Genomic DNA, 24,712 nt, shown 5'->3' with positions numbered 1-24,712 from the left:
GAAGAACGAGTACGCCCTCAAAAGAGTGAAGGAACGATTAAAGTGAATTAATACCACATACCAATCCCCAAGCCAGCAAAGACTCTCATGAAGTCAGGGAGGACGTAGTTCTTGACGATTTCCATTTGATGTCCAACCAGAGTCAAATAAAAGCCGACAGCATATCCAACAATGATCACAACGGGCACTGCTGCTCCACTTAGTTCGCCGTCCATTGTTCTGTTTGCAGATAAACGTTGAGATGTTAGATATTACGGCACTGTTTCGAGCAAACTGATGCAAGGATGAAAGAGAGACTACAACTGAGAACTCGCGCTTACTATACTAGTCGCGTACGATGCACTCGTGGAACTGCTAAACAACCTTGCTTTTCTCGTCCAATACGTCGTCGTTTGTGCTTTGTGAACCGAGTTTGGAAATTTGGTGAAGGAGCGTTTACCAGTTGTAAGGACCTGTAAGGAGATGACGATGAAATGTTGACGTGTAAATATACTCTATCAACCGAAAACACTTCGCAAAACACGTGAATTTGCTCTGTGTTTTCGTCTATAGCCCCTCCATTGCTTTTCGACGGTTTTTTCGATTTTTCTCTGGACGTATTTCTTTACAGCATCGGTCATATTTTTTTCATTTCATAATAGATTTGACCACTCGATCACTTTTACAAGTCACCGCCCACCAGCAGGCCATCCTCTTCTATCATCACATTCTTGAAACGTTAGTAGAATCAAAAAGTTCATTCTTCAAGCTTCAAGTAGCATTTTCACATAATTTTGGTTATGGCCATGGTGACTCCCATCGGTCCTCCGAGCACAGAGCAAGTGCTAGCTGCAATCCAGCAATTGTATCAACCAACAAGTGACAAGACCAAACAACGCGAAGCTAGTGTATGGCTCGAAGACTTCCAAAAGACGGTACGTCTGATTCAGAAAATTATACAGTATTTTTCTCAGCAATCTAGTCGTTGCTCGCACTGTCATTGTGCTCTTCCATACATTTCGTCAAAGAAAAACATTGCTAACCAATTGGATTTAGGCTTCGGCGTGGGCTGTAGCTGATGCCTTGCTGAGATCACCATCTGTAGGACTGGAAGCGCATACTTTCGCTGGACAGACATTTAGGCAAAAGGTAGCTGTTGGAAGCAAGACGCCTGCGCAAAAAAATCGAACAAATATACTCTTGATGAGCTCAATCGCAACTGAAACTTTTCCATTTCTCTAGATTGTGTATGACTTGGAGCAATTACCATCAGATTCACGTGCTTCGTTACGTGATTCCATTGTCTCGCTGCTCCATACCTATCGTCAAGCTCCACGAAGTTTGACAACACAGCTGTGTCTAGCATTGGCTGACTTGGCCATACAGTATCTCGAATGGACGGACCCTGTGGGACAGATGATGAGCACGTACGGATCTGATCCTGAAATGGTTGCTGTCTTGTTGGATTTTTTGAGTGTCTTGCCTGAAGAGCTGTTTGAGAACATCAAAATCCCGATAGAGGTGCGATCGACGCAATTCTGCAATTCTTTTGGCTAAATCTACAAGCTAGTCTTCTTACTCTCACTTCCTTGCTACAGAAGGACGATTTCAAGAATAGACAGGATTCGCTGCTGACTCATAAATCTAAGGATGTCTTGTCGCTGCTTCTGGTATACGCTCAAACTCCGGGTAACTAAACCAGGAACTTTAGTCCGATCCATGCAACTCGTTTGCTCACCATCCTTTAATCATTTAGCAATGACGAATGGAATGAAGCAACGAATGTTTTCATGCTTGTGCTCATGGCTAAGATTTGGAGAAGTCGATGTTGCAACGATAGTAGGAACACCTATAATAGACTATGCCTTTGGCGCTCTGCAAATAGAAGAGCTATTCGACGTGGCCGCAGACGTCATTTGTGAGATTGTAAACCGATCCGTCGCATCCAATATAAAAGATACAGTCACCCCGTCTATAGTGGCAAATAGCATGTATCCGAGACTGTTGGCACTACACCCCATGCTGGACGAATCTATAAAAGAAGAAGATACTGAAAAGATAAAGACCTTGACACGAATCTTTGCAGATGCTGGAGCAGCCTACGTTGAGCAAATGATGCTCAACCCACAGCCATTTGCTGGATTGATAGAGGCCAATATCATATGTACAGCTATAGACGACTTGGAGGTAGTACGTGTGACCTTCCCATTCTGGTATCACTTGTCGGAAATGGTCATCATGGAACAATATGCAGCAGCACGTACGTTCCTCATACCGACATACATAAGGTTGACTGATATTATGATCAAGCATTTAAAGTATCCGTCGGATCTGGGTAGATGGACGGCACTAGAACGAGACGAATTTCGAGATTTTCGCCATGTAATGGGCGATGTCTTGAAGGATTGTGTACGAGTAGTAGGAGAAGGGCCAGCGCTGGCGCGACCTCATGCCATGCTCAAAGGATTTATGTTGACATCAACTCAGGGCGGAGATCAACCACCCACTCTAGATCCATCCATACCGTGGCAATCTATAGAAGCACCATTATTCGCATTACGAACTATGGGTACCTGCATATCTCACACTGAAAACGTATATTTGCCTGAAATCATGTCATGGTTGCCACAACTGCCCTCCCACTCAAAAGTGAAGTATGCTGCCATACTGGTTATTGGTCGCTATGCTGAGTGGACCCGTCTACATCCGAATTACATACCGTATCAGCTGAACTTTATAAGTAAAGGATTCGATGATGCTGAGAGTACAGCTGCTGCCGCTCAAGCCATGAAATTCTTGTGCGAGTCATGTGGAGTTTTGCTAGTAGACTATCTGAATGAATTACATCCCTTTTATAATCAGCTCATGACACGTCTTGATCGATCTGATCGACGAGACGTGGCTGAAGCTATAGGTCATGTTATTGCTGCTGTACCACTAGCTCGACTCTTGGAAGTATTACAGTCATTTTGTCTACCCGTCGCCCAACAATTACACTCAGTCGCCATGATGGGTCGACCAGCAAATGATCCGGATGCTGAAGTAAAGATTATATTAGCAGCTGAAGATCAACTAGACGTCCTCACAGTCTTCTTCCAAGTCGTAAAGCCATCTGCAGAAATACCGCCGAATACACCACATCCACTAGTAATCTTATTATCAGACTTGTGGCCTGTGATTAAAGCCCTGTTTGATAACTACAAGGGCACACGTCTATCCGAAGCTCTATGTAGACTGCTACGACACGCTATTGAATCATGTAAATATCATATAGCTGCTCTGACTCCTCAAATACTGGATGTACTGTATACTGCTTATGATGAGACGGGTCTGGCTTGTTATTTATGGGTGGCTAAAGCTTGTACTGCCAATTTGGGAAATCCGGATACTCCAGAAGGAAGGGCAGTGTTTGCTATGATTGAACGTATGGCTGTGACCACATTACGAGTCTTGAGTGCTGCTTCTCCCAATATTGATTCTCAAGCGGAAGGTATGCCCTCGTTTTGAGGGACGGGGTGCTTTTTCGTAAAGAACAAAAACTTCTGTGATTAGTCCCAATGGTTTTGCGTTGTTTTACTATTTTGCTAACCTCACAGGAATCTTCTCTTTTAGCTGTCGAAGACTTTTTCCGATTACTGCTGGAATGTATCGATGTCTGCCCCATACTAGTCATGTCATCAACAGCACTCCCAACCTTACTCGGTCTAGCACAAGGATGTTTTGGCCTGACACAACCAGATCCCCTTCTCTCAGTCCTCCGGTTTATACGAGACCTGCTCTCAATGGCGTCAGCACGATATCATGCACATCGTCTGCCACTCACATACGCAAAAGGAATAACAGAAATGGCTCGCCAACACGGAAAACAACTTGTAGAACAAGTATGGCGGGGCATCTTATTCGACTGGCCACGTACATCTGTATCAGAAGGTGGCAGTATACTCAAAGTATTGGGTGATGTCGTACCAGATAGTATAGCATGGACTCGTACTGTTATTGAAAGTCTGCCGGATGTAGGGACGGTTGCTGGTCGTGGTGCATTGAATGGGGATGTATTCATGACCAAGTTTCAGGGTGCCGTCAATGATGAGGAATGGTCGCCGTTGAAACGAGTGGTGCAAGATTTCGCTACTGCGTACCGTAGAAGGAATTTGATTGATGCTAGATCGCATCGTCAAAGGTGAAAAGGATGAGTGGGAGGAGTTTGAAGGGAGACGCGGTGAAGGACAGAAGACATAGTGAAGGGGGAAGCGGGAGTAAATATAGTAGAATGGGGAGGAAGGTAATCGAAAATAAAAAGCGTTTGTATAGTTTGGCTTATATATATAACTTGGCATGCGTGATGGCGTTTTTTCGCTACCATTCTTGACTCAGATTTTTGTTGAAAGTCTTATACACGCAGGAACTTTCGCAGACCACTGGTTCAAAATCCAATATCTTTTAACGTAATGCGAAAATAATGCGTGATTTATCTTGGCTCTTATGGTACATAGCTTTGAAACAACACCCAAATTGTAAATCTTTTAAATAACGATTACATGTTTTATTTCACTTCGATATGGATACTACTTGACATGCATGATGAAACATTTCCTTCCGATTTACGATTTACATTGTCAGATGCGATTTCCCACTGCGACTGCCTACTATACAAACACTATATGTACTACCAGCTCTACGATCTGTCCTTTTCTATCGCAGACGTTGATCTGCGAATGTACGGAAGCCTGGCGGCAGATCACCGTCCTTCAACAACTGCTGCCACTTCTCCTTGACTTGGGCATACCTTAGATGGAATGCGTTCTTAATCCCAAGATAAGGCATAACTTCATGCGGCTGGACTATCATTGGTTCATTGGGATCTAACCGTGTTGCAATATGAAGAGCTAGCCAGCGTTCCAATGGTCTCTCTTCTTCGGGTATGAGATTATGTTCCAGCATCCTGTTTGACAATACATACGAGAAGCGACGTGCCGGCATCGATAGGCGCATCAGGAGCTTCAAGTATGGACGGGATGTGATTTTACCAACATGGTGGAAGCCGTCTGGTAGTTCGAGGTCTTCGTCCTTTATGATTGCATCCCAGTTGACGAGAATCATATCGTATACCTTTTCGACAGTCATTGTCGTGGCACCTACTACATTTCCTATTTGAGTTGAGGTGACGAAGGGCCCTACTGAGGGATGTGACATTACTACTGCCAACCATATACAACCACCAGCTACACTTGCGATATGACGGGCTTCCAAGATTCCACTTTGTTTGACACGTTTTACCAATATCGTAGCGAGATCTTTGACGGGTTCAGGCAGGTTTAGTAACGTTGTGTATCTTGGTAGCATTGAGAATATATCCGAGACTGGTGCAAGTTCCTCGGGACATAATTCTTTCAATGTCTTGCTTTGCTTTGCTATTGCTTTTATGACGACACCTGTCATATCCGATATTTCCTTGTATGTGCGTTCACTGCCACACCGTCTGCACACTGCAAACATTACCGCTCCAACAGCAGCATCTATTCAAAAACAGATTATATGTTAGTCCTCCCAACTTCGGGTGAACCTGAACAACTGTATTCATGCTGCTAATATTGTCCTCAACGTACCATCTGAAGTAGTTCTAGTATTGTGCACCAGAGTGTCAAGTAACTCGACTGCCTTGTCAATGGTGGGGCTTTCCAGTGACAGTTTCTGACACCAGTGTATAAGTTTGATGCGCAGTGGCTCGTATTCCTTCTTGAGGACCTTCTTCTTTTCTACCTTCTTCTTATTCGTAGTGGTTGATGACGTTTCAGGTGATTCTGACGTTTCCATTGTTGTTGTGTTTTGACCGTCGGATCCACTATCTGTTCGTGTGTCTGATGGAGGGACCTGCTTTATGACGGGATAGTCTTTGAGTTGAAGTAAAAGGGACGCCACATCTGTGATTTCGGCTGGCTCATCGACCATCGTTGACGGGTGAATGGGAATCACGATAGGCTGATTTATATCATGACCATCATATGACAATCTTTTATTGGTTTCGACCAGATTGGAGCCTTCAGTCTCCATATAATGGGTTGTCATCATGTTTACGTTGAGATTTCCATTTAACTTGAGGGGGTGATCCTCTAGTTCTTCCTGTAGAGATTCAAAGGTAAATAGATACAAATTATTAGGGATTAGTCGACGCAACAAGTGCAATTCGAGTTGGCGGCCCACAAAATTCAAAACACCCATCCAAAGCAAACGCTTTCAGAAAGATGTAACGAAGACGAACCTTGGTAATAGAAACCAGCCAGACTAGAATTTTACGATCGAGTATGTGTGTGCCTGCAACGTATGGGCCTTCCTGGACTTCTAAACCTTGCTAAATTCACTTATTGTTTTTAGTGGTCGATGGAATTTTCAGGAACGAAAACCTCTCCTTTTATAGTGTTGAAGGAGTCACGTGTTTGTGTAATAGCGACAAAGATCCTTCCATCGCTTCAATAAAATTCATAATGTTCATATTCCTCGAGTTCAACGCGTAAGTATGGTGCATTTCGTTGGAATTGAAATCTTCAAAGTTGATAAAGTTCAACGGCGACAAAAGCCCCACCGTCTGCCTCCAAAAATGCAACATTTTGTTTTAGAGAACTATCTAATTCATATTTGCAATTCGTTATAACAAATGCTGAAGCACAAACCCTCTAAACAACTAGTACGGTTAGATCGACGTTACACCTTTAACAAACTCAAGCAGTAGAAGCAGGTCCAGTTGGCTCGGAGCTTGCTGTAGTAGAACTATAGGTTGCAGTGGGTTCATAAGGAGCTGTTGGGGTTGGTTCCAATGACGTTGGGGTTGGTGCCAATGGGGACAATGATGTGAGGGTGGGGTTTGACAAGCCTCGAGTACCATAATCGCCTTCATAGCCAATATCTGAATCTAAAATCATGCAAAAAGTGATGAATATGTTAGATCAATCTCGACGCATATGAAGACATTGCATCGGTTTCAATCCCGAACGAATAATTCCTCTTACAGCCATCAACCATATATTCACGCCAATCAGGCTTTGAGTAGAGAGTATCCTTGGCGGAATCAAAGTCGTAATAGACTTGATTACTATCAGGTCCTCCTGATTTAGCTACATATACAGGGATGCCATTGCGGAACACCCATACTTCGGATCCATCAGGACCTGTTTCAGAAATGTAGACATTGTCGCCTTGTGCAAACCAAGCCTTTGATGGAGCACCTAAATGATTTAGGACAACAGACTTAGTCAGAAGGCTTCGGCGATATTGGACAAACACGTAGCCACAAGTTTGCACACCATAGGCTAGAGCAACAACAGACAAGACGACGACTCCAATAACATAGTGCATGATCTAAAGTTTGTGCTAGATACTTTGGTGGTGTGGTATGAATACGATGAGGAGTATTAGTTGTTGATGCTGTGAGAACATGCGGCGGTTCGATGTTGAAGAGAGCGAGGACACGTCAAGTCTTCTCGAGGACGCTTCAAAGTTCAAAGCTGTAACATGGAGGTTGCGCCTCGTGAATGCCAGGTTTGACGTCTTGGCAACCAACCATATCCTCAATGCATTATCACAGCAACGCGGTCCTCGTCTTTCCTTTAGAAATGCCATCAATGGACCTTAATCTCTACGTCGTCAACTCAGAAACGACTAATCGAATCTTCATTTTTGATGCGTAATGTTATCAAAGCTGTATTGATGCTTTCTAAAACTTGGACGAAGCACTAGACAATAAGCTTTGCCCTCCCGATGTATCAACAATAGCACCGGTAAGATGAGCGGAAGCCTTTGAGCTCAAATAGAGCGCCAAGCCAGCCATATCATCCACAGAACCTGCACAAATGAACCGTTTCAGTATTCTACGGCAGCAACGACAATTGGGAAAGCACACAATTTGCAAAAACATACCTATTCTGCCCATTGGTTGTCCTGATTGGAACTTCTCTTTATGAACAGAGTACCCATAAGACGTCATATTCGTCAAGTAAACACCTGGCGCGATGGCATTCACTGTGATATTCCGCTTGGCAAGCGTCACCGCCATAATACGTGTTAGGTGATTAGCAGCAGCCTTGGTTGGATTGTCTGGTAGTAAGAAAATGTTAGATGGGTAAAATCGCAAGGCAACACAGGCTGCTGCGGACTCACAACTCCATGATCCTTCACCAATTCCAGTGGTAACATTCTCTATAGTTGAACATCAGAGTATTGCAGTTTGAAGCGGTTCTGCACCTGTCTCATACCTGAATGGTTTGTGTATCCTGCGATAGACGTTACATTGATGACTCGACTGGGATCAATGTTTCCGTTAGCTCCCTTCTCCAGCATTGGTAGACAGCTAGAAAACGAAAGAGCGTCAGCTAAACACGTACTTGCATTATCGCCATTAGATCAAAGACTTACGCGACGGTCATGTAAAACAGATTCTTCACATTCAGTGCAACGAGCTTGTCCCATCCTTGTTCAGGGAAATCCTCCAGCTTACCACCCCAAGCACCGCCAGAACTATATTGCAAATGTTGTCAGTCAGCGACATGTCGGCAAAAATTGTACTGCAACAGCAACAGCTTACTTGTTGACCAGTATGTGTAGAATCGGCTCTCGTGCCTGTAGCTCAGCAGCAAGCTTCAGACACCCAGCCTTCGAGCTCAAATCTGCCACCAGAGCGATACATTTACCGCCATTGACACTAAGCTCAGCAGCAGTCTTCTCCACAACGTCCCGTTTGCGTGATGCAATGTACACTTTGGCACCATTTTGAGTCAGACCTGCTGCAATCATACGCCCAATTCCAGTTCCTCCGCCGGTAACCTATCAAGAATCATTGATACAACTAGCATCTTAAGCGAGTGCTTGTCGTGAATGCACGTAATTCTGTCCACGAAAAAGATCAAGTTTCTTGTGCAAGTTTCAAAGCAAAGGAACGTACCAGGGCGACTTTTCCTTTCACGCTAAACAAGTTCTCTATCGCTAGTGTAGCCATCTCTGTCTATCTCGCTCTCTCCGCAAAGCTTTGAACGTTCAACTCCTCAAAACCACGAAAAGCACAAAACTGCGAATTGCAAGCTATAAATATCTATTAACAAGATGGCAGCTACACCAGAGGAGCCTACATCAGCACCCCCAGAGACCGACGCGGCATTCACACGCTGGAGAAACGCCCTCTCGTCACTGCTAACACCATCACCATCACCACTCCTAAAAGACGAAACCACAGACGACCCATCCAAAACAGCCAAAGATCATGAGAGATGCGAGAAATGGAAGGAATATCTCTTAAAAAACAGTACGTGATCCCTCGTATCAAACAACCTTTGACTTTGTCAACGTGTCATTAACCACACACACTTTTTTGCAAACAGGCCCAGTAATAACATTCCTCCACACATCCCTCCCAGCCCCACTCACGCCATCCCATTTCGTATGCATGCCATGCCCACCAACAATATCGGGCGGCTTCGCACCATCAATAGGGATAGTCCTCTGCCAAAACCGGCTCGTCTCGCAACGGCATCTAGAAGACACGCTCGCACACGAGCTGGTGCATGTATACGATCACGAGACGACGAGTGTGAAATGGGACTCGTGTGAGCAGTACGCGTGCAGTGAGATCCGGGCGGCCAGTCTGAGTGGTGAGTGTCGGTTTATGAGGGAAGTGAGGCGAGGGTTTGTTGGATTTAATAAGGGCCATCAGAGCTGTGTTAAGAGACGGGCTACGTTGGCGCTGTCGCATGTGCCGCAGTGTCAGGGCGTGTTGGCGGAAGATGCTGTGAGGAATGTTTGGAGCAGGTGTTTTGCAGATACGGCGCCGTTTGATGAGATATACTAGACGGAGATGGGAAACGTATTATATTCTAGAGGCACATAATCCTTCTCTTTGTACTATAACACTTCAAGCATAAACACACGTATATCTCATAATAAAATTTCCTTTATATTTCTGAAGCAAGACACTGTTTTTTCCATTCTTTTTATGTTACAGGGGATTGAGGGACAACGTTTATGATTATATACTAATTCCACATACGCCAGCCCAACAAAAATCATACACAATAAAACCAAACCATCCAGCCCTAAAAACAACCATTCCTCCCAACAAAGCAAAATAATAAAAGAAGCCAACTCCTACTGATTTGACTATCTTTCCTCAAAACTATATTTTCCTCCTTCCTTCCCGTTTTAAAATTTGTGTAGGCCATCCCAAACGTTTTCTTTTCCCTCACTTCTTATACTAGTAGACTTTTCCCTTCCCCTTCGCACCATTACGTACGGGGCTATTGGTCGCACTAGGTGGCGGACTCAACGGGATCATACTAGTCGAGCCTGTAGTACCACTAAAAGTGGTAGTAGTAGACATGGATTCAGGCAACGACAATGGTGGTGGTTCGAACACCAGCATACAATTATCCTCATCATGACTCAATGCTCGATTATCCAATGGTGCAAACAGTGGTGATGCATTCAGCAATCCACCTAATGCTACAGACGGTGCTGCATCATATCCCATCATACTAACACCACCAGTTCCAGTATGATTGATGTTATTGTTGTTTGCGTTTTTATAATAAATCATCGTGTTTCGAAGTGGGGCGAGGCCTGGTGATCCTCCAAGATCTGCTAGTGTCGAGTTTACTCCGAGACTGCTTCCCATGGTTGGTGATTCGACAGTGGGACGTACTGCGGTGGCTAATGCAGCTGCTGATGTTCGTCCATGGACTGATGTGCGACGTGATCGTCGGAATGATCCTATTGGCACAGTCTTCCATCGCGCTATAGCTACTGCTACTGGTGATAATGGTGTGTCTCGAACCACAGATTCAGAATTATCGGATTCGAGTCTATCAGTGTCTAGCACTTCATCGAGCTTCAAGGGTGCAGACATGAAGGGTGATTCAGCCGTAATTATAGTAGCGGGAGTATGTGGAGTGCTGTCTGTTGTTGTTGTACTTTCAGTACTGGTTTCTATAGAGAGTCCTAGATTATCAGCAGACGATACAGATGATGATACAGAGTCTTCCTTCGTAATGGCAGCAGGAGTTTCATCTGATGTGTTCATGTTGTTGGAGGTATCATCACCACTGACATCATTCTCGATACCATCCTCCATTCGATTAACATCACCTCCATTATCTACACTAGTTCCATTGGCCATCAATAGCTCTGCTACAGTCGTCAAGGCAGCAATCAGTCCTGGGTTACCAGTTGCGTTGGCAATGGCAGCAAATGTGGCTAGCACACTTGACATTGGCGACGCTTGTAGTGCAGCCTGCACACCAGCGACAATACCATCCAGAGAAGTTGTATCGTTCGAAGAAGTACCATTTGGAAGAGTGCCATTTAATATACCAGTAGCATTACTATTATTCCCATGCCCATTTTCTTCTTCAGACTTGATACGTATAGCATCAGGCATTGGTAGTGGTGCACTCCCTGTAGATTCTAGCAAGGCAGCCAAGAATGCAGAAACAGCGAGTGGTGGAGGTTGCGGTAGTGCTGGAGTATTATTGGCAGTATTACTAGCACTGTTGTTTGTTGATGATGAGGAAGCAGCATTTTGATCCGTCTTTTTACTCTTATTCTTTTTACTTTTACTGACACTACTAGGAGTCTTCCTTGGTGTAGCTGGTTTCTTTTTCTGATTACTAGCTACAGAAACAGTCAAGCTCTTTGTTGTGGTGGTAATGTCTCCATTCGGTGCAACATGAGTTTGTTTAAAGTCGACTTGTTTGGTCGAAGGCGTCTTATTGCCACCATCTGCAGCTTTACTAGCCGTCCCATTCATATTGGGTGACTTTGGTGGTGGCGATGCAACTGAAGGCGAGGTCGACGATGCAGATGATACCAATTCTTCTTCCTTGACTAGAGATGATAACAATGCCATATCCTTCCCACTATTACTGCTACCAGCAGCTGAAGCAGCACCTTTGCTACCTTTAGGTGTCTTCTTTTGTTTCCCAACTGCAACAACAGTCTTGCGTAATGACGATAATATTTTCCCACCAGCTTGCTGTGGCCTCGATTCAACTTCAGACTCTGACGACCAATCATATGCTTCATCCTTTAATTCAAATTTGATTTGGATCTTCTTATTGCTGCCGAATGCATCACCATTCATAGCATCAGCAAAGTCCGATGACATTGTATCGTCCAGATCCATTTGTCCCATTTGATGATGAGTATTACTACTACTTTTACCACCAGTTGGATGATCCAATGCATCTTCGTAATAATCCATGGCATCATCATCTGTCGACGACGCACCATCACTATTCATAATCAAGATTTGCAGCATGGATTGATCTAGATTTGATACACCTTCATTTGGAGTACCATTATGATTGTCTGCCATTACAATATCATCGTCTTCTTCCTCGGATAAACCAACCATGGCGGACACAATATCGGCAGCAAAAGATTGTTCTGTACCATCTTCAGACGAATCGTATCCTTCTACTATGACAATACTGGACGAGTTTCTTGCTGGTGTTCTACTAGTCGATTTACGATCTCGACGAGTGCTACTAGTGCTAGTACTGGCAGTTGCTTTTGGCTTTCGAGCAGTCGTTGATCTGCCTCGCGTCGATCGAGTACCACGTGGTGTTTTGGGCGAACCACGACGAGCTGGAGATATGGTTTGCGGTGATCCAATAGCAGTCATTTGCATGGTAGCAGTTTCGACTTCAATAATGGGAGTGACTATGAAGCTCTGCTTAGTGTTGCATGTACATTCACCATCACATACAGGACACAGGTCATCGTCGTCATCAACCTCTTCAGCAATCTTTCGAGTAGGTGTTCGCGAAGGTGTTGGCGGTATATTCAGTATGGGTGTAGCTGGCTTTGATACTATTTAGAAACGAGTATGAGTAAACTCAATTCTTTTTTGTTTCGAGATGTCCTTACCAGCAGGAGGTGATGGTTTCTTTCGTTTCTGACCGGATGCTTCAACAGGCACAGTACTAGGGGGGGGGGGGCAGAAAACAAGGCGTCAACAAAAAAACGATGAAGGTGCGGGTTACAATGACGCAGACAGTCTATCACACATACCTCGCATTGGCCGGCCTACAATGAGGACAAATCCATTCAAAAGGTGCTGTCGTACTACTTATTCCAACACATCGTCCATGAAACCAATCTATAAAATATGATTTTCGAGTTTAGCCCCGAAACATTTCCAAACTCTCCAAACAACAGTATATACCATGACAAGTATGACACGTAATAACAAACTCAACACCGTCAAATCCCAATCCACATAAACAACTCGCATCTCGTGTTTTAGGATGTGGAGCTCTGGCTTCATTTGCATATCGACCACCACGAGTTCGGACTCTATTACCACGTGGCGAAGCTTCGACGGGTTGATGTGGATACAGCAGGAGATCTTTCGGGTTGAATGCTGGCGCGTCGAGTTGCGGGAGTTGGGACGCGAGTCCAGCCGTTGATGTTGTTGATGATGTCGGTGTGTTTGGATGAGAATGGTTTGCGGGGAAGGGCATTATCGGTTGAGTGGTTGATGGTGTTGGTTCCTGTGTTTTGCGCTTCTTTCTACTAATAAATGAGGCGAGGTTAGATGATGTTTTTGGGATTGACATGTGAAGTTTGCGAGCGTGTCACTTTGACTTGAAAACCATAAGCCAACACAAACAAAACGTGAGTGGCCATGCTTGAAAAATAAGGAATGTACCTTGAATTTGCAGCAGCCATGACGATAGAGAGGTCTATACTATTTTTGGCTTTTTATGTAGTAGTGGGTTTGTGTGTGTTTTAGGTGCAAAGTGACTTTAGCCCCAAAAATATATCAAGGATGTGTCGAGGTTGTAATGAGGCAGGTAAAAGGTAGAGGGGGGCTTTTAATAAGGTTGATATGCGAATAAATCAGAGCCGGGAGGTCACAGTCGTATCCGATACACGTGTTTTCTGACCAAAGTGTTTCCAAACAAGGCTGAATGTTCTGTTCGTTGATTCGGAATTTCTTGATTCCAATTGAGATGTTTTATATGTAAGCGCTGCGGGTCTTGATGCTGTATATGCATATGACTCTTAAAAGGCTGGGTTGGTAAGCTTGGAGCTCTTCCTACAAGACAAAAATGCATGAAAAATTCGTTCAGTCAACGTAATGTTTTGTGCATCAAGCTCCCAAAAGAGAGGGGAAAATGCATATTGTATCTTGTATGCTTGATACTGGCTCTTACCTTATTGTAGCCAAACAGTTGTTTTATTCAATTCCTTCAAGAAATATTGCCGTCTGTGTGAGTGATGTTTTGTTGGAAAAAAAATCGAAAGCGAGCAAGACGAGGACCCTAAATACAGAGCGGAGACATAAACAACTAAACGATCAGAATCTAGATGACTGCTGTTCGATGCAAAATTATTAGGAACTCTCTAGTCGCGCCCTACTGCATTCTTCTTAAATTCCTGTTCTTTGTCGCTCAAGTTTCGGATTGACGCCTTCTTTACCCGCTTTTTGGGGAATGATCGATTGCTTCCAATTGAACTTCGACGTATCAGCTCGCTGCAACGCGCATCGTTCCGTTTTGATTGCTCGAAAATTGTGAAAACCGGTGTCGGGCAACAGTTTGCTACAAACTCTTCTCCTAAACTCCGGCTCAGTGTTAATCACCAGCGGCCGACACCATTCAAACTGAATAAAGAATTTAATGATCCTTCTACTGGGCGATCACATAGCAACCTTTCGAGTTTTGGGATACGTGATTGTTTTTTGGGATCATCCGACGTTACATAAAATATGACGAATGCTCGATGTTGGGGCTTGTTGAGATATTGAATGTCGTCGTCAAGTGTCCTGATCACTGCTTAAAGAATGGCCAAGGCATTTGGTGGTGAAGCAATGCCGTGTTCCTAAAATGACGAGTCGTCAGTCAAGTTCTCATTTAAGAACCCAATGACGTACCTTATTCAGAGGAGCACTGGTGATAAACATTTCATAGACACCTAATTGACACGAGTCATTAGTCCCAAGTTCTCACCCAAGGGATCATCATCTCATAGATACCAGTTTCCGCGCAGTAAGCAGCGAGTTCATCCAAATACCACATTTCTCCTATAGGGCAGCCCCATCCGGAGAGAATCGTCAAATGAATCAACCATGGAGATGAATCTACGATTGAAAGGAATTGTAACTGAGTTGGAAGCTTCGAAGAAAACAAAGTAATAAACAGTGAACGACAGTTTACCTGAGGGGACGTCCGGGCCCACAGCTTCAAACGCGACAGTGTCACCAGCGACTGCTGAGAAGTGGTTGTTCCATAAGAATTCTGCCAGGCAAGAAAACGTTTGTTAGGTTATTATCAACATTAATACGTGATTATCAACACTAATCAACCCCACAGTTTTGAACACGTACCAAGAGTATCGTTATTGTTTTTGACTCCGCATATCTCATGTCCGGTAGGATCACTAGCAAGTTTTACTCTCTCATCGGTAGTGAGAGATTCATACCATTCAGTCCACCCAGATCTCAGAAGGAGGATATCACCGGTCTTGAATTCAACCTTTTGGTCTTTTGCTACGGCTTTAATGTTCTCGACGGTGATTTCGTGTCTTGATCCTGTTATTTAGGCAACAACGGAAAGGTCAGTAAAGTTGTCGACTCCATCCGCTCAACCTGTCCGATAGTTTTACCAGGAGAGTATGTAATTCCGTTCTTCAATGCCCATCTTCGGTAGCTAAATAGTAAAAGTGAAAGAGCCTTAGAATTACTAAGAAACGCCTATAAATTTAAACAATCTCAACCCACTCGATCAAGACAGCACGCCCAGAAATTCCTTTACGGGCCATTCGCGCAACACCCAAGTCACTAAACGAGAAATACCGTTAATGAGTGCCTTGCCAAACACTGATTGATGCCGAATACATAACATACGTTGGTACGTCTGCGGGTTTCAGTCCTTCGAAATGGCAGCCATGCATACCACCAAAATGTCCGGGTGAATCCCACTAAGGACATGACGACACGATCAGCGAAAGAATCCCAAATCGAGTAGAATATTGCAAACGTGCCTGACTGGAAGCTTGTGTGTTCCAGTTATGGTACAGATCATCAAACACCGAGGGTGTTTCCACAGTGTGGACAATCTCGTGTCTCATTTCAGCACGATGGAACAGTGGCTAATGTTGAAAATGGAACTATTGAGCAAACGATAGTATCCAGAAACCGATAAATTTCATTCTCACTGGGAATGGAAGTTCAAGCTTCCAGTTTAATGGGAATTGACGACCAGTTTTAACCAGCTTGGCAGCTTGTGCAGTGAGTTCCGGAGTCTGCAAGTTGAGAGTTCCAAGACCATTTTTAGCTAATACGTTGAATGGCGTTAGTTCGTGAATGTTTCAAACCCCAATGTACGAATCGTGGGGGTTGCAATGTTGAAACAACACAAGACACGATCCATGTCGGCGGAGCACCATGAATCGTTAAGAATCATCACACTCCACCAATACGGTTCCACCAATACACCAAATCCACCGTCAATCAACCATCCACTTTAATGTGTTGACTTACGAAACAGAGTCCAGGCAGTGTTTGGAGGATCCTGCTTGCTCAAAGCGGCAAACTCGACTTTGGTAGCTTCCATAGCTTTCAAATTTAGTGTTGGATGATGAGAACTACTTCGTTGGTTACGTGGTGAAGAGTTAGGTGGAGCAAGCTTGGAAACGTGAGGTGGGACAAAAGCGAAGGAGAAAGTTTACCCATAGAGGCTGTATGAGGAACAGCAGTAGAGCGGTCAAAGCAAACGAATTCTTCCTTTAAAATCATTGAAATCATAGGTCCATGTTGATTTCTTGATCGACACCTGGCTTCGGTCGTGATTGCTCCGTCACAATCGCAGTAGATCTTGCTTGATCCAGTAAGCGACATGGCTGCGCCCATATAGCAAATGATGTAAATCATTGCCATTTACACTTGATATGGTCCACATCAAGCTTCGTTTAACAAGACTCCTCCAAGTGCATTCCATCCAATGACAAGAAACTTGATCTCACGACCAGCTACTATCAACAATGTTAACAGCAACCGACGACGACCTAAGGGACTGGCTCCACCCCACTCCGAAACGTCGCATCTCTCTCACAGGCCTCATAAACGAACCGACCAGCTCTCCCATCCACGAAACCCTCAAATCCAAACTCGGTGTCGACTACGAAACCGTTCCATACAACGAACGTCTAGATCTCCTAGCCCGAATAACCCAGGAACAGGATGCCCAATTAATCCAACTAAAGAACCAGATCGCAAACATGTCGTATGATGCCGCTAATCGAAACATCAAAAGAACGTCGATACTACTACAAACACCAGCAGTAACAACAAGGAATACAAAAGTATTAGACGAAACACCACCATCCGTACGTGCATTATTCCCTCATTTAAAGGGCGATCGTGGTCTTGCACCAGCACCATCATCGATATTACGGGATACGGAGGAAGTCGCTGCACTGAAGGCCAAGGTACGAGCTCTGGAAGGTCAGGTCGCTCGCTTGAAGGCTGAGAGGAAGGGACGTGAGCTGGATTATAAAAGTCAGCTGGGAGTCTTGTCTGATACGCTGGATGCGCGGACGCAGAGGCTTAAGGCTTTGGAGTCTGTTGTTGGAGATAGTGGTAGTGGTAAACAGGTTGAACAGAGGAATGTATCAGTTCAAACTGATCGTGTTGATGTTGGGGTGTTGTCCGTGAAGGGTCGTGGTGTAGGTGTTGTCAATGCAACGAACGAGGATGATGATGTGGTTGAGAATAAGACAACACAGCAACAATACCAACAGTCAAATACTAGTATATCGTCACAGTCGTCTTCAGAAGATACGACATTATCATCTCAGTGGTCTGATCTGCTCAAGAAGGTAGAACATACGCGCCACAGAAAACCAACACCATCATCATCAGCACATAAAATAATAGGGACGAACCAACAGCAGCAAAATCAAGCAGAGAGGTCACTGCAATTCCAAAAGTTTATGATGGACTCGACGAGAAGATGAAGAATGGGAAGCACATACCACGAAACTGTAAAGTAGAATACTAGCACGTTATTGTATCCTTGTAAAAACTATATTTACTTGTTCTTGCTTTGAAATATATGAAAATATCTCTCCTTGTTATATGTCATATGCCTTTTCTTTTAAACAATCAACTTTTTACGCTTCTTCAACTGCTTCTTCAAAGTAGTTTTCCGTTCCTTCTCCTCAAAACGTTTTAGGGCCTCAGGACCAGCCTTCTCAGCAGCCTCCTTCCTCTTTTTCAACTCTTCAAACTTTTTCTTGTCAAGCTCCTCCTTGACCTCTTTAGATTTTTTCTTTTCTAACTCGGCAGTAGCTGCTTCCCTGATTCTCTCCAATCGAGCATTAACGTCGTTAGAGAGTTTACCAAACTGGCCAACATAGTCGATTATATCGATAAAACATTCAGTCATCATTATTAAGGTGGGCTGGTGTTTGGTGATTTGGTCCTTGATTTCCATGCCTTTTGGGAGCTTGAATGTGAAGGTGATGGTTTTGGATGTGTTTTCAAGGTCGTTGAGCTTTTCTGGTGCTGTTTTGGGCTAAGTTTGGTATAGAGTGTGTGTGAGAAGGTGTTAGTTTTCCAATGAAGATGAATGTCATTAATTCTTAGGTGCTTTTTTTGCCCGTTTACCTGATCGGAAATAATGATGCTCTCAATCAACGATGATTTGGCTGTCCCTTCACCTTCATCGGTCAGACCCATGGCAGCATACAAGACTTTCTGTAGGTGACCATCTTGAGTCAAAATTCCTGCAAACTCGGGACAATCTGAAGCTAGAGTATAGTGTCTAAATGGGAAATTTTTTATGGCTGGTTCTTTGAGTTCCTTTGTGAATGTTTTCTACAGTACAAAAAAACCGTATTAAGTATACCTCACTATGAATACTGAGTTCAGCTAAATTTAGATGGCGCTTACTAGATCGTATCGTGATTTTATAAAAGTGGCAGATGTCTTCTTTGGTAGTATCGCCAGTATAAAGTCATCGGATGCCGTTTCGTCCAGGTATGCTCGCATAACCTATACCCAAAAAAGCCATATAAGCGAATTGGACAGTGTTGTTTGTATGAAGCACCAAAACACACGTACCAGCTTATCCTCGGTCCATTTGATACCAATGGTGTCAAAAGTGTTGTTTGGCAGGTATTGCGCAATGTTTTTCATGACATCGTGTCGTGGACTTGTCTAAACGAGTGAGAACCATCAGATCTCAACGTCGGCCAAAAATAGCACGGGATGGCGTCAAGAATAGACAAGCACGAAGTTTTTACCTCAACAAAAGCATATATCATTTCAACATTAACACGACCAGTAGCATAAAAGATAAAGTCCTTTGCACCGTCACGAATGAGTTTATGACCCTTGTCGTTACCAACTTGGGCAAAGTTCTTTTCCCACACTGGACCAGTAGCTCGATACCTAGACATCAAAGAGAGGATAGTGTCAATATAGATGAACGAGATGGTTATCAACACTTGAGGGGAAAAACAAGAGCTACAGTAACCAGAACACGAGTTGAGCACTCATGCAATCAAACTACCATCAACACTGGCTACTCTGCACGTCAACGATGGTTGCTACTAACCAGTTCTTTGCAATCTCGTTATTGGTAGCTCGGCCAGTACGATACAACCAAAACATTCCAGCGAAAAACACTAGCACAAAAGCTTCACCCACAAAATCCAATGGATTCAAGTTTGACCTGTTGTAATAAATAGGTATGTGCGGTTAGCATCGGCTTCTGCTATATGCTGCATTTCGTGAATAGAATTTGATGTTTCGACCACAGCACATGAGATATATCTTTTCGCGTACCATGTAATGCCCATTCCTGAAGACGAAATTGGGATTGCTTTCGGCACTTTGCCATCTCCTTTGACCTGTAGCTCTTCGTCATCATCTTCGTCGTCTAAATCTTTGGCTGCACCCTTGACCAAAGAGATGGATACAAAGATTATGGCAAGGAAGAGGAGTATCCTAGTCCACTTCATCGTGTATTAACAACACGTGCCTTGATGCGTAATAGTAACTGCTTTTGCTATAAAACACGACACGAACAATTGAACAAGTTTTGTGGTTGCGAGATTCGACGAATCGCGAATTAGTCACTTGTAAGAGTGGAGGAGAGAAGCTAATACTCTAATGAATTCTTCGTGGCTATCGTCACGTATATCTGTACGCGAAATCTTAATCAGGTGTTGGGATCATCAGATCAGAAATATATCCAGACTAGATTTCGTGTTTTCATCGCTGAACCAGTTCAGAAGCATAAAGATATGAGAGCTGACATGGTAAAATCGCATGTTTGATGGTATTTGGACTTTTTCCTTTTTGATTCAAAAACATCTTGGCACCAGCTTCCACCATCACATTTTGGTCATTCAATTCCAACAAACCAACGCTATATCAAAGATGGACTATATATTTGGGACACGCAAGACGCCAGCTGAAATGCTGAGGCAGCACAAACGATCATTAGATAGAGGCATGTCTGTTTACTTGCATTGTTTTCGTTCTAGTCTTCAAACTAACATCACACTTTCCAAAATAGCTGTTCGAGATTTGGACCGAGAGAGGCAGAAACTGGAGAATTCAGAAAAGAAACTCATCAATGATATCAAGGCTACTGCAAAAAAGGGTCAAACTGTAGGTTATATCTGTGGTGCGACTGAGATTCAAACACATTGGCGGATCACCAACAACACATTTTCAACAATGGTAGGGAGCATGTAAAGTCATGGCTAAAGATCTGGTACGAACAAGGAGATACATTCAGAAGTTCTACAATATGAGGACACAGTTGCAAGCTGTTGGGCTTAGAATGCAGGTAACAGCCAAAAAGCATTTTAACACTCTGCAAGCAGGCGTCAATCGTACATGCCGCTCACTACCACACATACCAACTCACCTATAATTAGACACTACAATCAACACAAGCAATGTCAGATGCCATGAAGGGTGTAACAAAAGCAATGAGGACAATGAACAAACAAGTCAACTTGCAAGCCATTACGAAAATCATGATGGAGTTTGAAAAGGAATCGGAAATGATGGATATGAAGGAAGAAATGATGTCGGATGCTATTGATGATGTTATGGATGAGGAGGAGGATGAGACGGAGAGTGATGAGATTGTCAACCAGGCAAGTGACAAGACCAATGTACAGTCTTTTGTTTGGCGTTGCGTCGATTGCTGTATGTTAGAAGGCTAACGTTCTACGTGTACTTCGACTAGGTGCTCGATGAAATTGGTATAAATCTTGAACAAACGGTACGTTATGAGAACTTCTTTAGCAATGTTTTTCTGTTGTTGGTCACACTCACACCTAACCACATCTCCTTTCCCCTTAGATGGCATCAGCACCAAATACCAAACTCAGTGCTGGCAAAGAACCAGCTGGCAAAGAACCAGAACTGGCAGATGATGCTGCACTGCAAGCTAGATTGGATAATCTCAGGAGGGAATGATGGAAGTCTCCCAGTACTTTGCTTTCATCCATTTTGCATTTCAATAAAACTTGCTAGCATTCTCTCTTTGTTTGGTTTGTTTATAAAACATATATATATATACAGAAATTCTGAACATCATACTAGTACAAGATGCTTTGAATATGGTTCAACTTTATGGTTTTATTTTACATAGATGCAGTCAAAGAACTCCCAGTTATAATATACACAATTTCACACTCCCCGATTTGCACTCAATTGAGCCTATACACATCCCCACCAAAGATATACATACTCTACAGATTATTTAGACACATGATGAACCTTGAATTCAACACCTCCACGCATGCTCAACTACAAGCAAAAAGAAACGCAACAGATGAGTCCCATATACCAACCAAGTTTGAAACCCACATACTGACAACATACCGTAACACCAAGCCCATATCTCCCACGCCTCTTGGCTGGATCCTCATTCCAAACACCCCATTTGGATTTATCGTCTTCATTCACCAGTTCGAGGTGGAAGCGTCGATATATGTCTGACATTAGGATTAGTGCTTCGTGCTAAAAAATGAAGGCGAAATTGTATTGAATACATTGGCATGTGGATAAGCTAACGCAGTATATTGCATGCTTACCGTTGCCATGTTCATTCCAAGGCAGATTCTTGGACCACAGCTACATATCAGAGAAGAACGACATTAGTAAGGTGTATGATTGCAATCCAGATACACTGCGACAACCGATGAGTCCTTCATACTTGAAAACAGGCCATTGGTATTGAGAAACTCGAATCAAGTTCCCCTCTTCATTCAACCAGCGCTCTGGTTTGAATTCGTTTGCGTCCTGTTTGAAAAACAATGAGATACCTGAGGCACAAAACACCACAACATGGGACAACACAAGCTTTGATTCAGCAAATCGCTTACCTCTCCCCAAATCTCCTCATTCCTAGCCATACACCACGAACTCCACTGCACAATATCTCCCTTCAGGAGTTTAGTGCCGCTTGGAAGTGTTACGTCGTCTGTAGCTACTCGGATTGCGTTGGGGACGTTTCCTATTTGGTTTAATATTAGGTCAGAGTCGTGCAACAAAAAACGGCGACCAAGGTGATGTCAATTTTACCATGTAAACGTAAAGTCTCATGCCATACAGCAACAGAAAACCTCATATCCTTGAGGTTGGAATAGTCCAGCGGTCCATCACCCAAGATTCGAGTGAATTCTTCTCGAAGTCGTTCCTCGACGTGAGGGTGTTTCGCTACTTCCCATAACAGCCATGAGCAGGTTTCTAAAGTTGAGAGAGAACAAATATTGATCTGAAAATGTGTTTTTTTTTTTTGCTGAAAACTGTTTTAAAGACTGCTTCCAATGGAGGCTCTCAAGAGACGCGCTGCCTGTCTAACTTACGTGCTGTTGTGTCTCGACCAGCTAGATGATTAAAGGAGAAAAGACTGAGATAAAGCGTCTCAAACACGAGAAACTCCCTGAAATATTACAACACAGCACTCCAAAGCTTACCAATAATATAATTAAGCATAACATCCCTCAAATACTCTTCCGAATTAGCATCAACCTCTGCAGCCAAAAAGAAATCCAGCAAGTCCATCGGCCGACTCAACCGATCCTTATCAAGCGGTTTCTCCGTCCTCTCACGAATCATCTTCAACGCAAACTCATCCAGCACGGACTTGTGCTTCAATATCTCGCCATACGTCCCATCAAACATTTCACTGATATGATACAAGGGGTTGATGAATCTTTTTGTGAGGATGGCGAGGAGACCATCGAATGCAATCATGAAATCCACGTCCGGGAGGCGGTATTTCCCATTGACGTTGGAGCCTTGTGTGCGGAGGGCTTGTACGTCTGTGCCGAGAGCGATGCGGGCGAATCCGTCGATGGTGCAGCGGAGGAGGAGGTCTTGCATGTCGATGGGGAGGTTTTGGGATGCGGATTCAGACATGTGTTTGCACATTAGGTCGGATTCTTCGAGGAAGACAGGGCCAAAGTGACTATGAGAGCGAGGTCAGTAATGTGGGCATGTACGGGCTTTGCTCTGCAAGATTCAGCCATGATAAATTAACTCACTCTTTAAAGTTCTTGACTGTAAAGATGTTTGAGCCTGTTTTACGTTGAATCTTCCTACATGGCGAAAAGAAGGTTTACCGAAAGCTGGAACAGCTGGCAAATCAGCCAGCATGCATCTGCTGCTTTTCAATGCATACCATTCTTCGCCATCTACAGCAAAGATTCCATGTCCAAAGAATGGGAATACCATCTTGTGTGATGCTTCACCCTTCACAAAGAGGTATGGATCCTTCATGACTATCGAAAAAACGTTCAAGGAGTTACACCACAGCTTCACATAAACATCACATACGGTTCAAAAGATCAATACTTACTGCATTCAACATCAGCCACGTTGTACGTTATGACCATTTGTCGACCTGGCAAACTCAGCAACCAAACGTTTCCAATCCTATGGAAACATCAGGAATCAGCCGCTGATCAACCCAAAAGAAGCCAGATATGTTATGACAACACTGACATTTTACGTTTCTCATTCAGAGCGTCCAGGTGATCGGTAGTAAACCGCTTCAGCACAGCAGGGGCATTCCCCAACATTGGTGTCGTCAAGTGTTTTGGAAGCTTAGGTATATCGTTTCGTTTACGAGTTCCAATTGCTCGATCCCAGTACTCGTACGTTGTCAGACCTGTTACTGCAGCAACTGTATATAATGTCCGTCATGACGTGGAAGAAGTCAGTTTTTCAAGCATTTTTGTAAAATAGTGAAGGCTACGACGGGTTACCTCCAACAACAGCCCACATCCAGGGAGACGAATTCATAGTTGCTGCCATAGTTTGATCTGGATCGCTATAGATCTCGCTTGATCCTTTAGACAGTCAAAAGTTCCAAGAACGGCAAACTTGGGTTTGAAAAAGACAAAACGCAAGTTCACGAAAAAAGCTCCGTTTTCTATGAATCGAAGAAGAAGAAAGAACAAGAACGTTGGGGTCTACCGCTTACTACTCCGACCTGTGACGTGGGAGGTGTCATGATTAGGCAACGTTAGGCTGTAGATCTCAAGGGGAACTGAGCGGGTATAATCAGCACTTTGAGACAGAAGGAACGTACCGGACCATATATGAAAGTCAAACTTTCTGGCAATACCAAAGAAAATCCGCCTTCTGCTTACCTGATTCTTGCGCTTAAATACATGAAAGGCGACTTTCTTGACAAACACGTTTTTGATACTT

At 43.7% G+C, this 24,712-nt stretch overlaps 8 protein-coding genes across 8 annotated transcripts; 3 read left to right on the top strand and 5 right to left on the bottom strand.

Annotated features, from left to right (window-relative positions):
- Nucleotides 1–779: 779 nt before the first annotated feature.
- On the top strand, nucleotides 780–4,163 carry SmJEL517_g01960 (uncharacterized protein; the record flags this gene model as incomplete). The annotated part of the gene is made up of 6 exons (XM_031167888.1): nucleotides 780–914; nucleotides 1,036–1,128; nucleotides 1,222–1,500; nucleotides 1,578–1,668; nucleotides 1,736–3,469; nucleotides 3,592–4,163. 6 exons carry the CDS (start codon nucleotides 780–782, stop codon nucleotides 4,161–4,163), a joined length of 2,904 nt encoding a protein of 967 aa, XP_031026085.1.
- A 3,524-nt stretch (nucleotides 4,164–7,687) lies between these two features.
- Nucleotides 7,688–8,965, bottom strand: SmJEL517_g01959 (uncharacterized protein; the record flags this gene model as incomplete). Its single annotated transcript, XM_031167887.1, has 7 exons — nucleotides 7,688–7,815; nucleotides 7,891–8,067; nucleotides 8,131–8,169; nucleotides 8,226–8,320; nucleotides 8,386–8,487; nucleotides 8,555–8,793; nucleotides 8,912–8,965. The coding sequence occupies 7 exons, from the start codon at nucleotides 8,963–8,965 to the stop codon at nucleotides 7,688–7,690; spliced, it is 834 nt and encodes a 277-aa protein (XP_031026167.1).
- Nucleotides 8,966–9,069: 104 nt separating this feature from the next.
- On the top strand, nucleotides 9,070–9,811 carry SmJEL517_g01958 (uncharacterized protein; the record flags this gene model as incomplete). The annotated part of the gene is made up of 2 exons (XM_031167886.1): nucleotides 9,070–9,268; nucleotides 9,345–9,811. 2 exons carry the CDS (start codon nucleotides 9,070–9,072, stop codon nucleotides 9,809–9,811), a joined length of 666 nt encoding a protein of 221 aa, XP_031026166.1.
- Nucleotides 9,812–10,213: 402 nt separating this feature from the next.
- On the bottom strand, nucleotides 10,214–13,689 carry SmJEL517_g01957 (uncharacterized protein; the record flags this gene model as incomplete). Its single annotated transcript, XM_031167885.1, has 5 exons — nucleotides 10,214–12,828; nucleotides 12,886–12,941; nucleotides 13,030–13,117; nucleotides 13,184–13,533; nucleotides 13,670–13,689. 5 exons carry the CDS (start codon nucleotides 13,687–13,689, stop codon nucleotides 10,214–10,216), a joined length of 3,129 nt encoding a protein of 1,042 aa, XP_031026169.1.
- Nucleotides 13,690–14,799: 1,110 nt separating this feature from the next.
- BNA7 (arylformamidase) lies at nucleotides 14,800–16,577 on the bottom strand (the record flags this gene model as incomplete). Its single annotated transcript, XM_031167884.1, has 11 exons — nucleotides 14,800–14,844; nucleotides 14,897–14,937; nucleotides 14,999–15,103; nucleotides 15,180–15,260; nucleotides 15,350–15,553; nucleotides 15,628–15,671; nucleotides 15,743–15,802; nucleotides 15,869–15,942; nucleotides 16,054–16,113; nucleotides 16,180–16,298; nucleotides 16,505–16,577. 11 exons carry the CDS (start codon nucleotides 16,575–16,577, stop codon nucleotides 14,800–14,802), a joined length of 906 nt encoding a protein of 301 aa, XP_031026168.1.
- A 1,542-nt stretch (nucleotides 16,578–18,119) lies between these two features.
- SmJEL517_g01955 (uncharacterized protein) lies at nucleotides 18,120–19,989 on the bottom strand (the record flags this gene model as incomplete). The annotated part of the gene is made up of 7 exons (XM_031167883.1): nucleotides 18,120–18,539; nucleotides 18,632–18,841; nucleotides 18,917–19,018; nucleotides 19,088–19,183; nucleotides 19,270–19,417; nucleotides 19,584–19,700; nucleotides 19,814–19,989. The coding sequence occupies 7 exons, from the start codon at nucleotides 19,987–19,989 to the stop codon at nucleotides 18,120–18,122; spliced, it is 1,269 nt and encodes a 422-aa protein (XP_031026171.1).
- A 421-nt stretch (nucleotides 19,990–20,410) lies between these two features.
- SmJEL517_g01954 (uncharacterized protein) lies at nucleotides 20,411–21,466 on the top strand (the record flags this gene model as incomplete). The annotated part of the gene is made up of 6 exons (XM_031167882.1): nucleotides 20,411–20,504; nucleotides 20,550–20,644; nucleotides 20,721–20,825; nucleotides 20,917–21,159; nucleotides 21,234–21,269; nucleotides 21,350–21,466. The coding sequence occupies 6 exons, from the start codon at nucleotides 20,411–20,413 to the stop codon at nucleotides 21,464–21,466; spliced, it is 690 nt and encodes a 229-aa protein (XP_031026170.1).
- Nucleotides 21,467–21,748: 282 nt separating this feature from the next.
- On the bottom strand, nucleotides 21,749–24,313 carry SmJEL517_g01953 (uncharacterized protein; the record flags this gene model as incomplete). The annotated part of the gene is made up of 13 exons (XM_031167881.1): nucleotides 21,749–21,799; nucleotides 21,875–22,012; nucleotides 22,087–22,126; nucleotides 22,209–22,294; nucleotides 22,378–22,508; nucleotides 22,577–22,741; nucleotides 22,861–22,881; nucleotides 22,972–23,465; nucleotides 23,542–23,595; nucleotides 23,679–23,778; nucleotides 23,856–23,932; nucleotides 24,002–24,182; nucleotides 24,265–24,313. 13 exons carry the CDS (start codon nucleotides 24,311–24,313, stop codon nucleotides 21,749–21,751), a joined length of 1,587 nt encoding a protein of 528 aa, XP_031026173.1.
- Between the last annotated feature and the right edge of the window lie 399 nt (nucleotides 24,314–24,712).

Source organism: Synchytrium microbalum, assembly GCF_006535985.1.
Source record: "Synchytrium microbalum strain JEL517 chromosome Unknown SmJEL517_scf0007, whole genome shotgun sequence".
In the NCBI taxonomy this organism is placed as follows: Eukaryota; Fungi; Chytridiomycota; class Chytridiomycetes; order Synchytriales; family Synchytriaceae; genus Synchytrium; species Synchytrium microbalum.
Note: the sequence above shows the minus strand (reverse complement) of the source record. Positions and strands in the feature narration are given on the sequence as shown.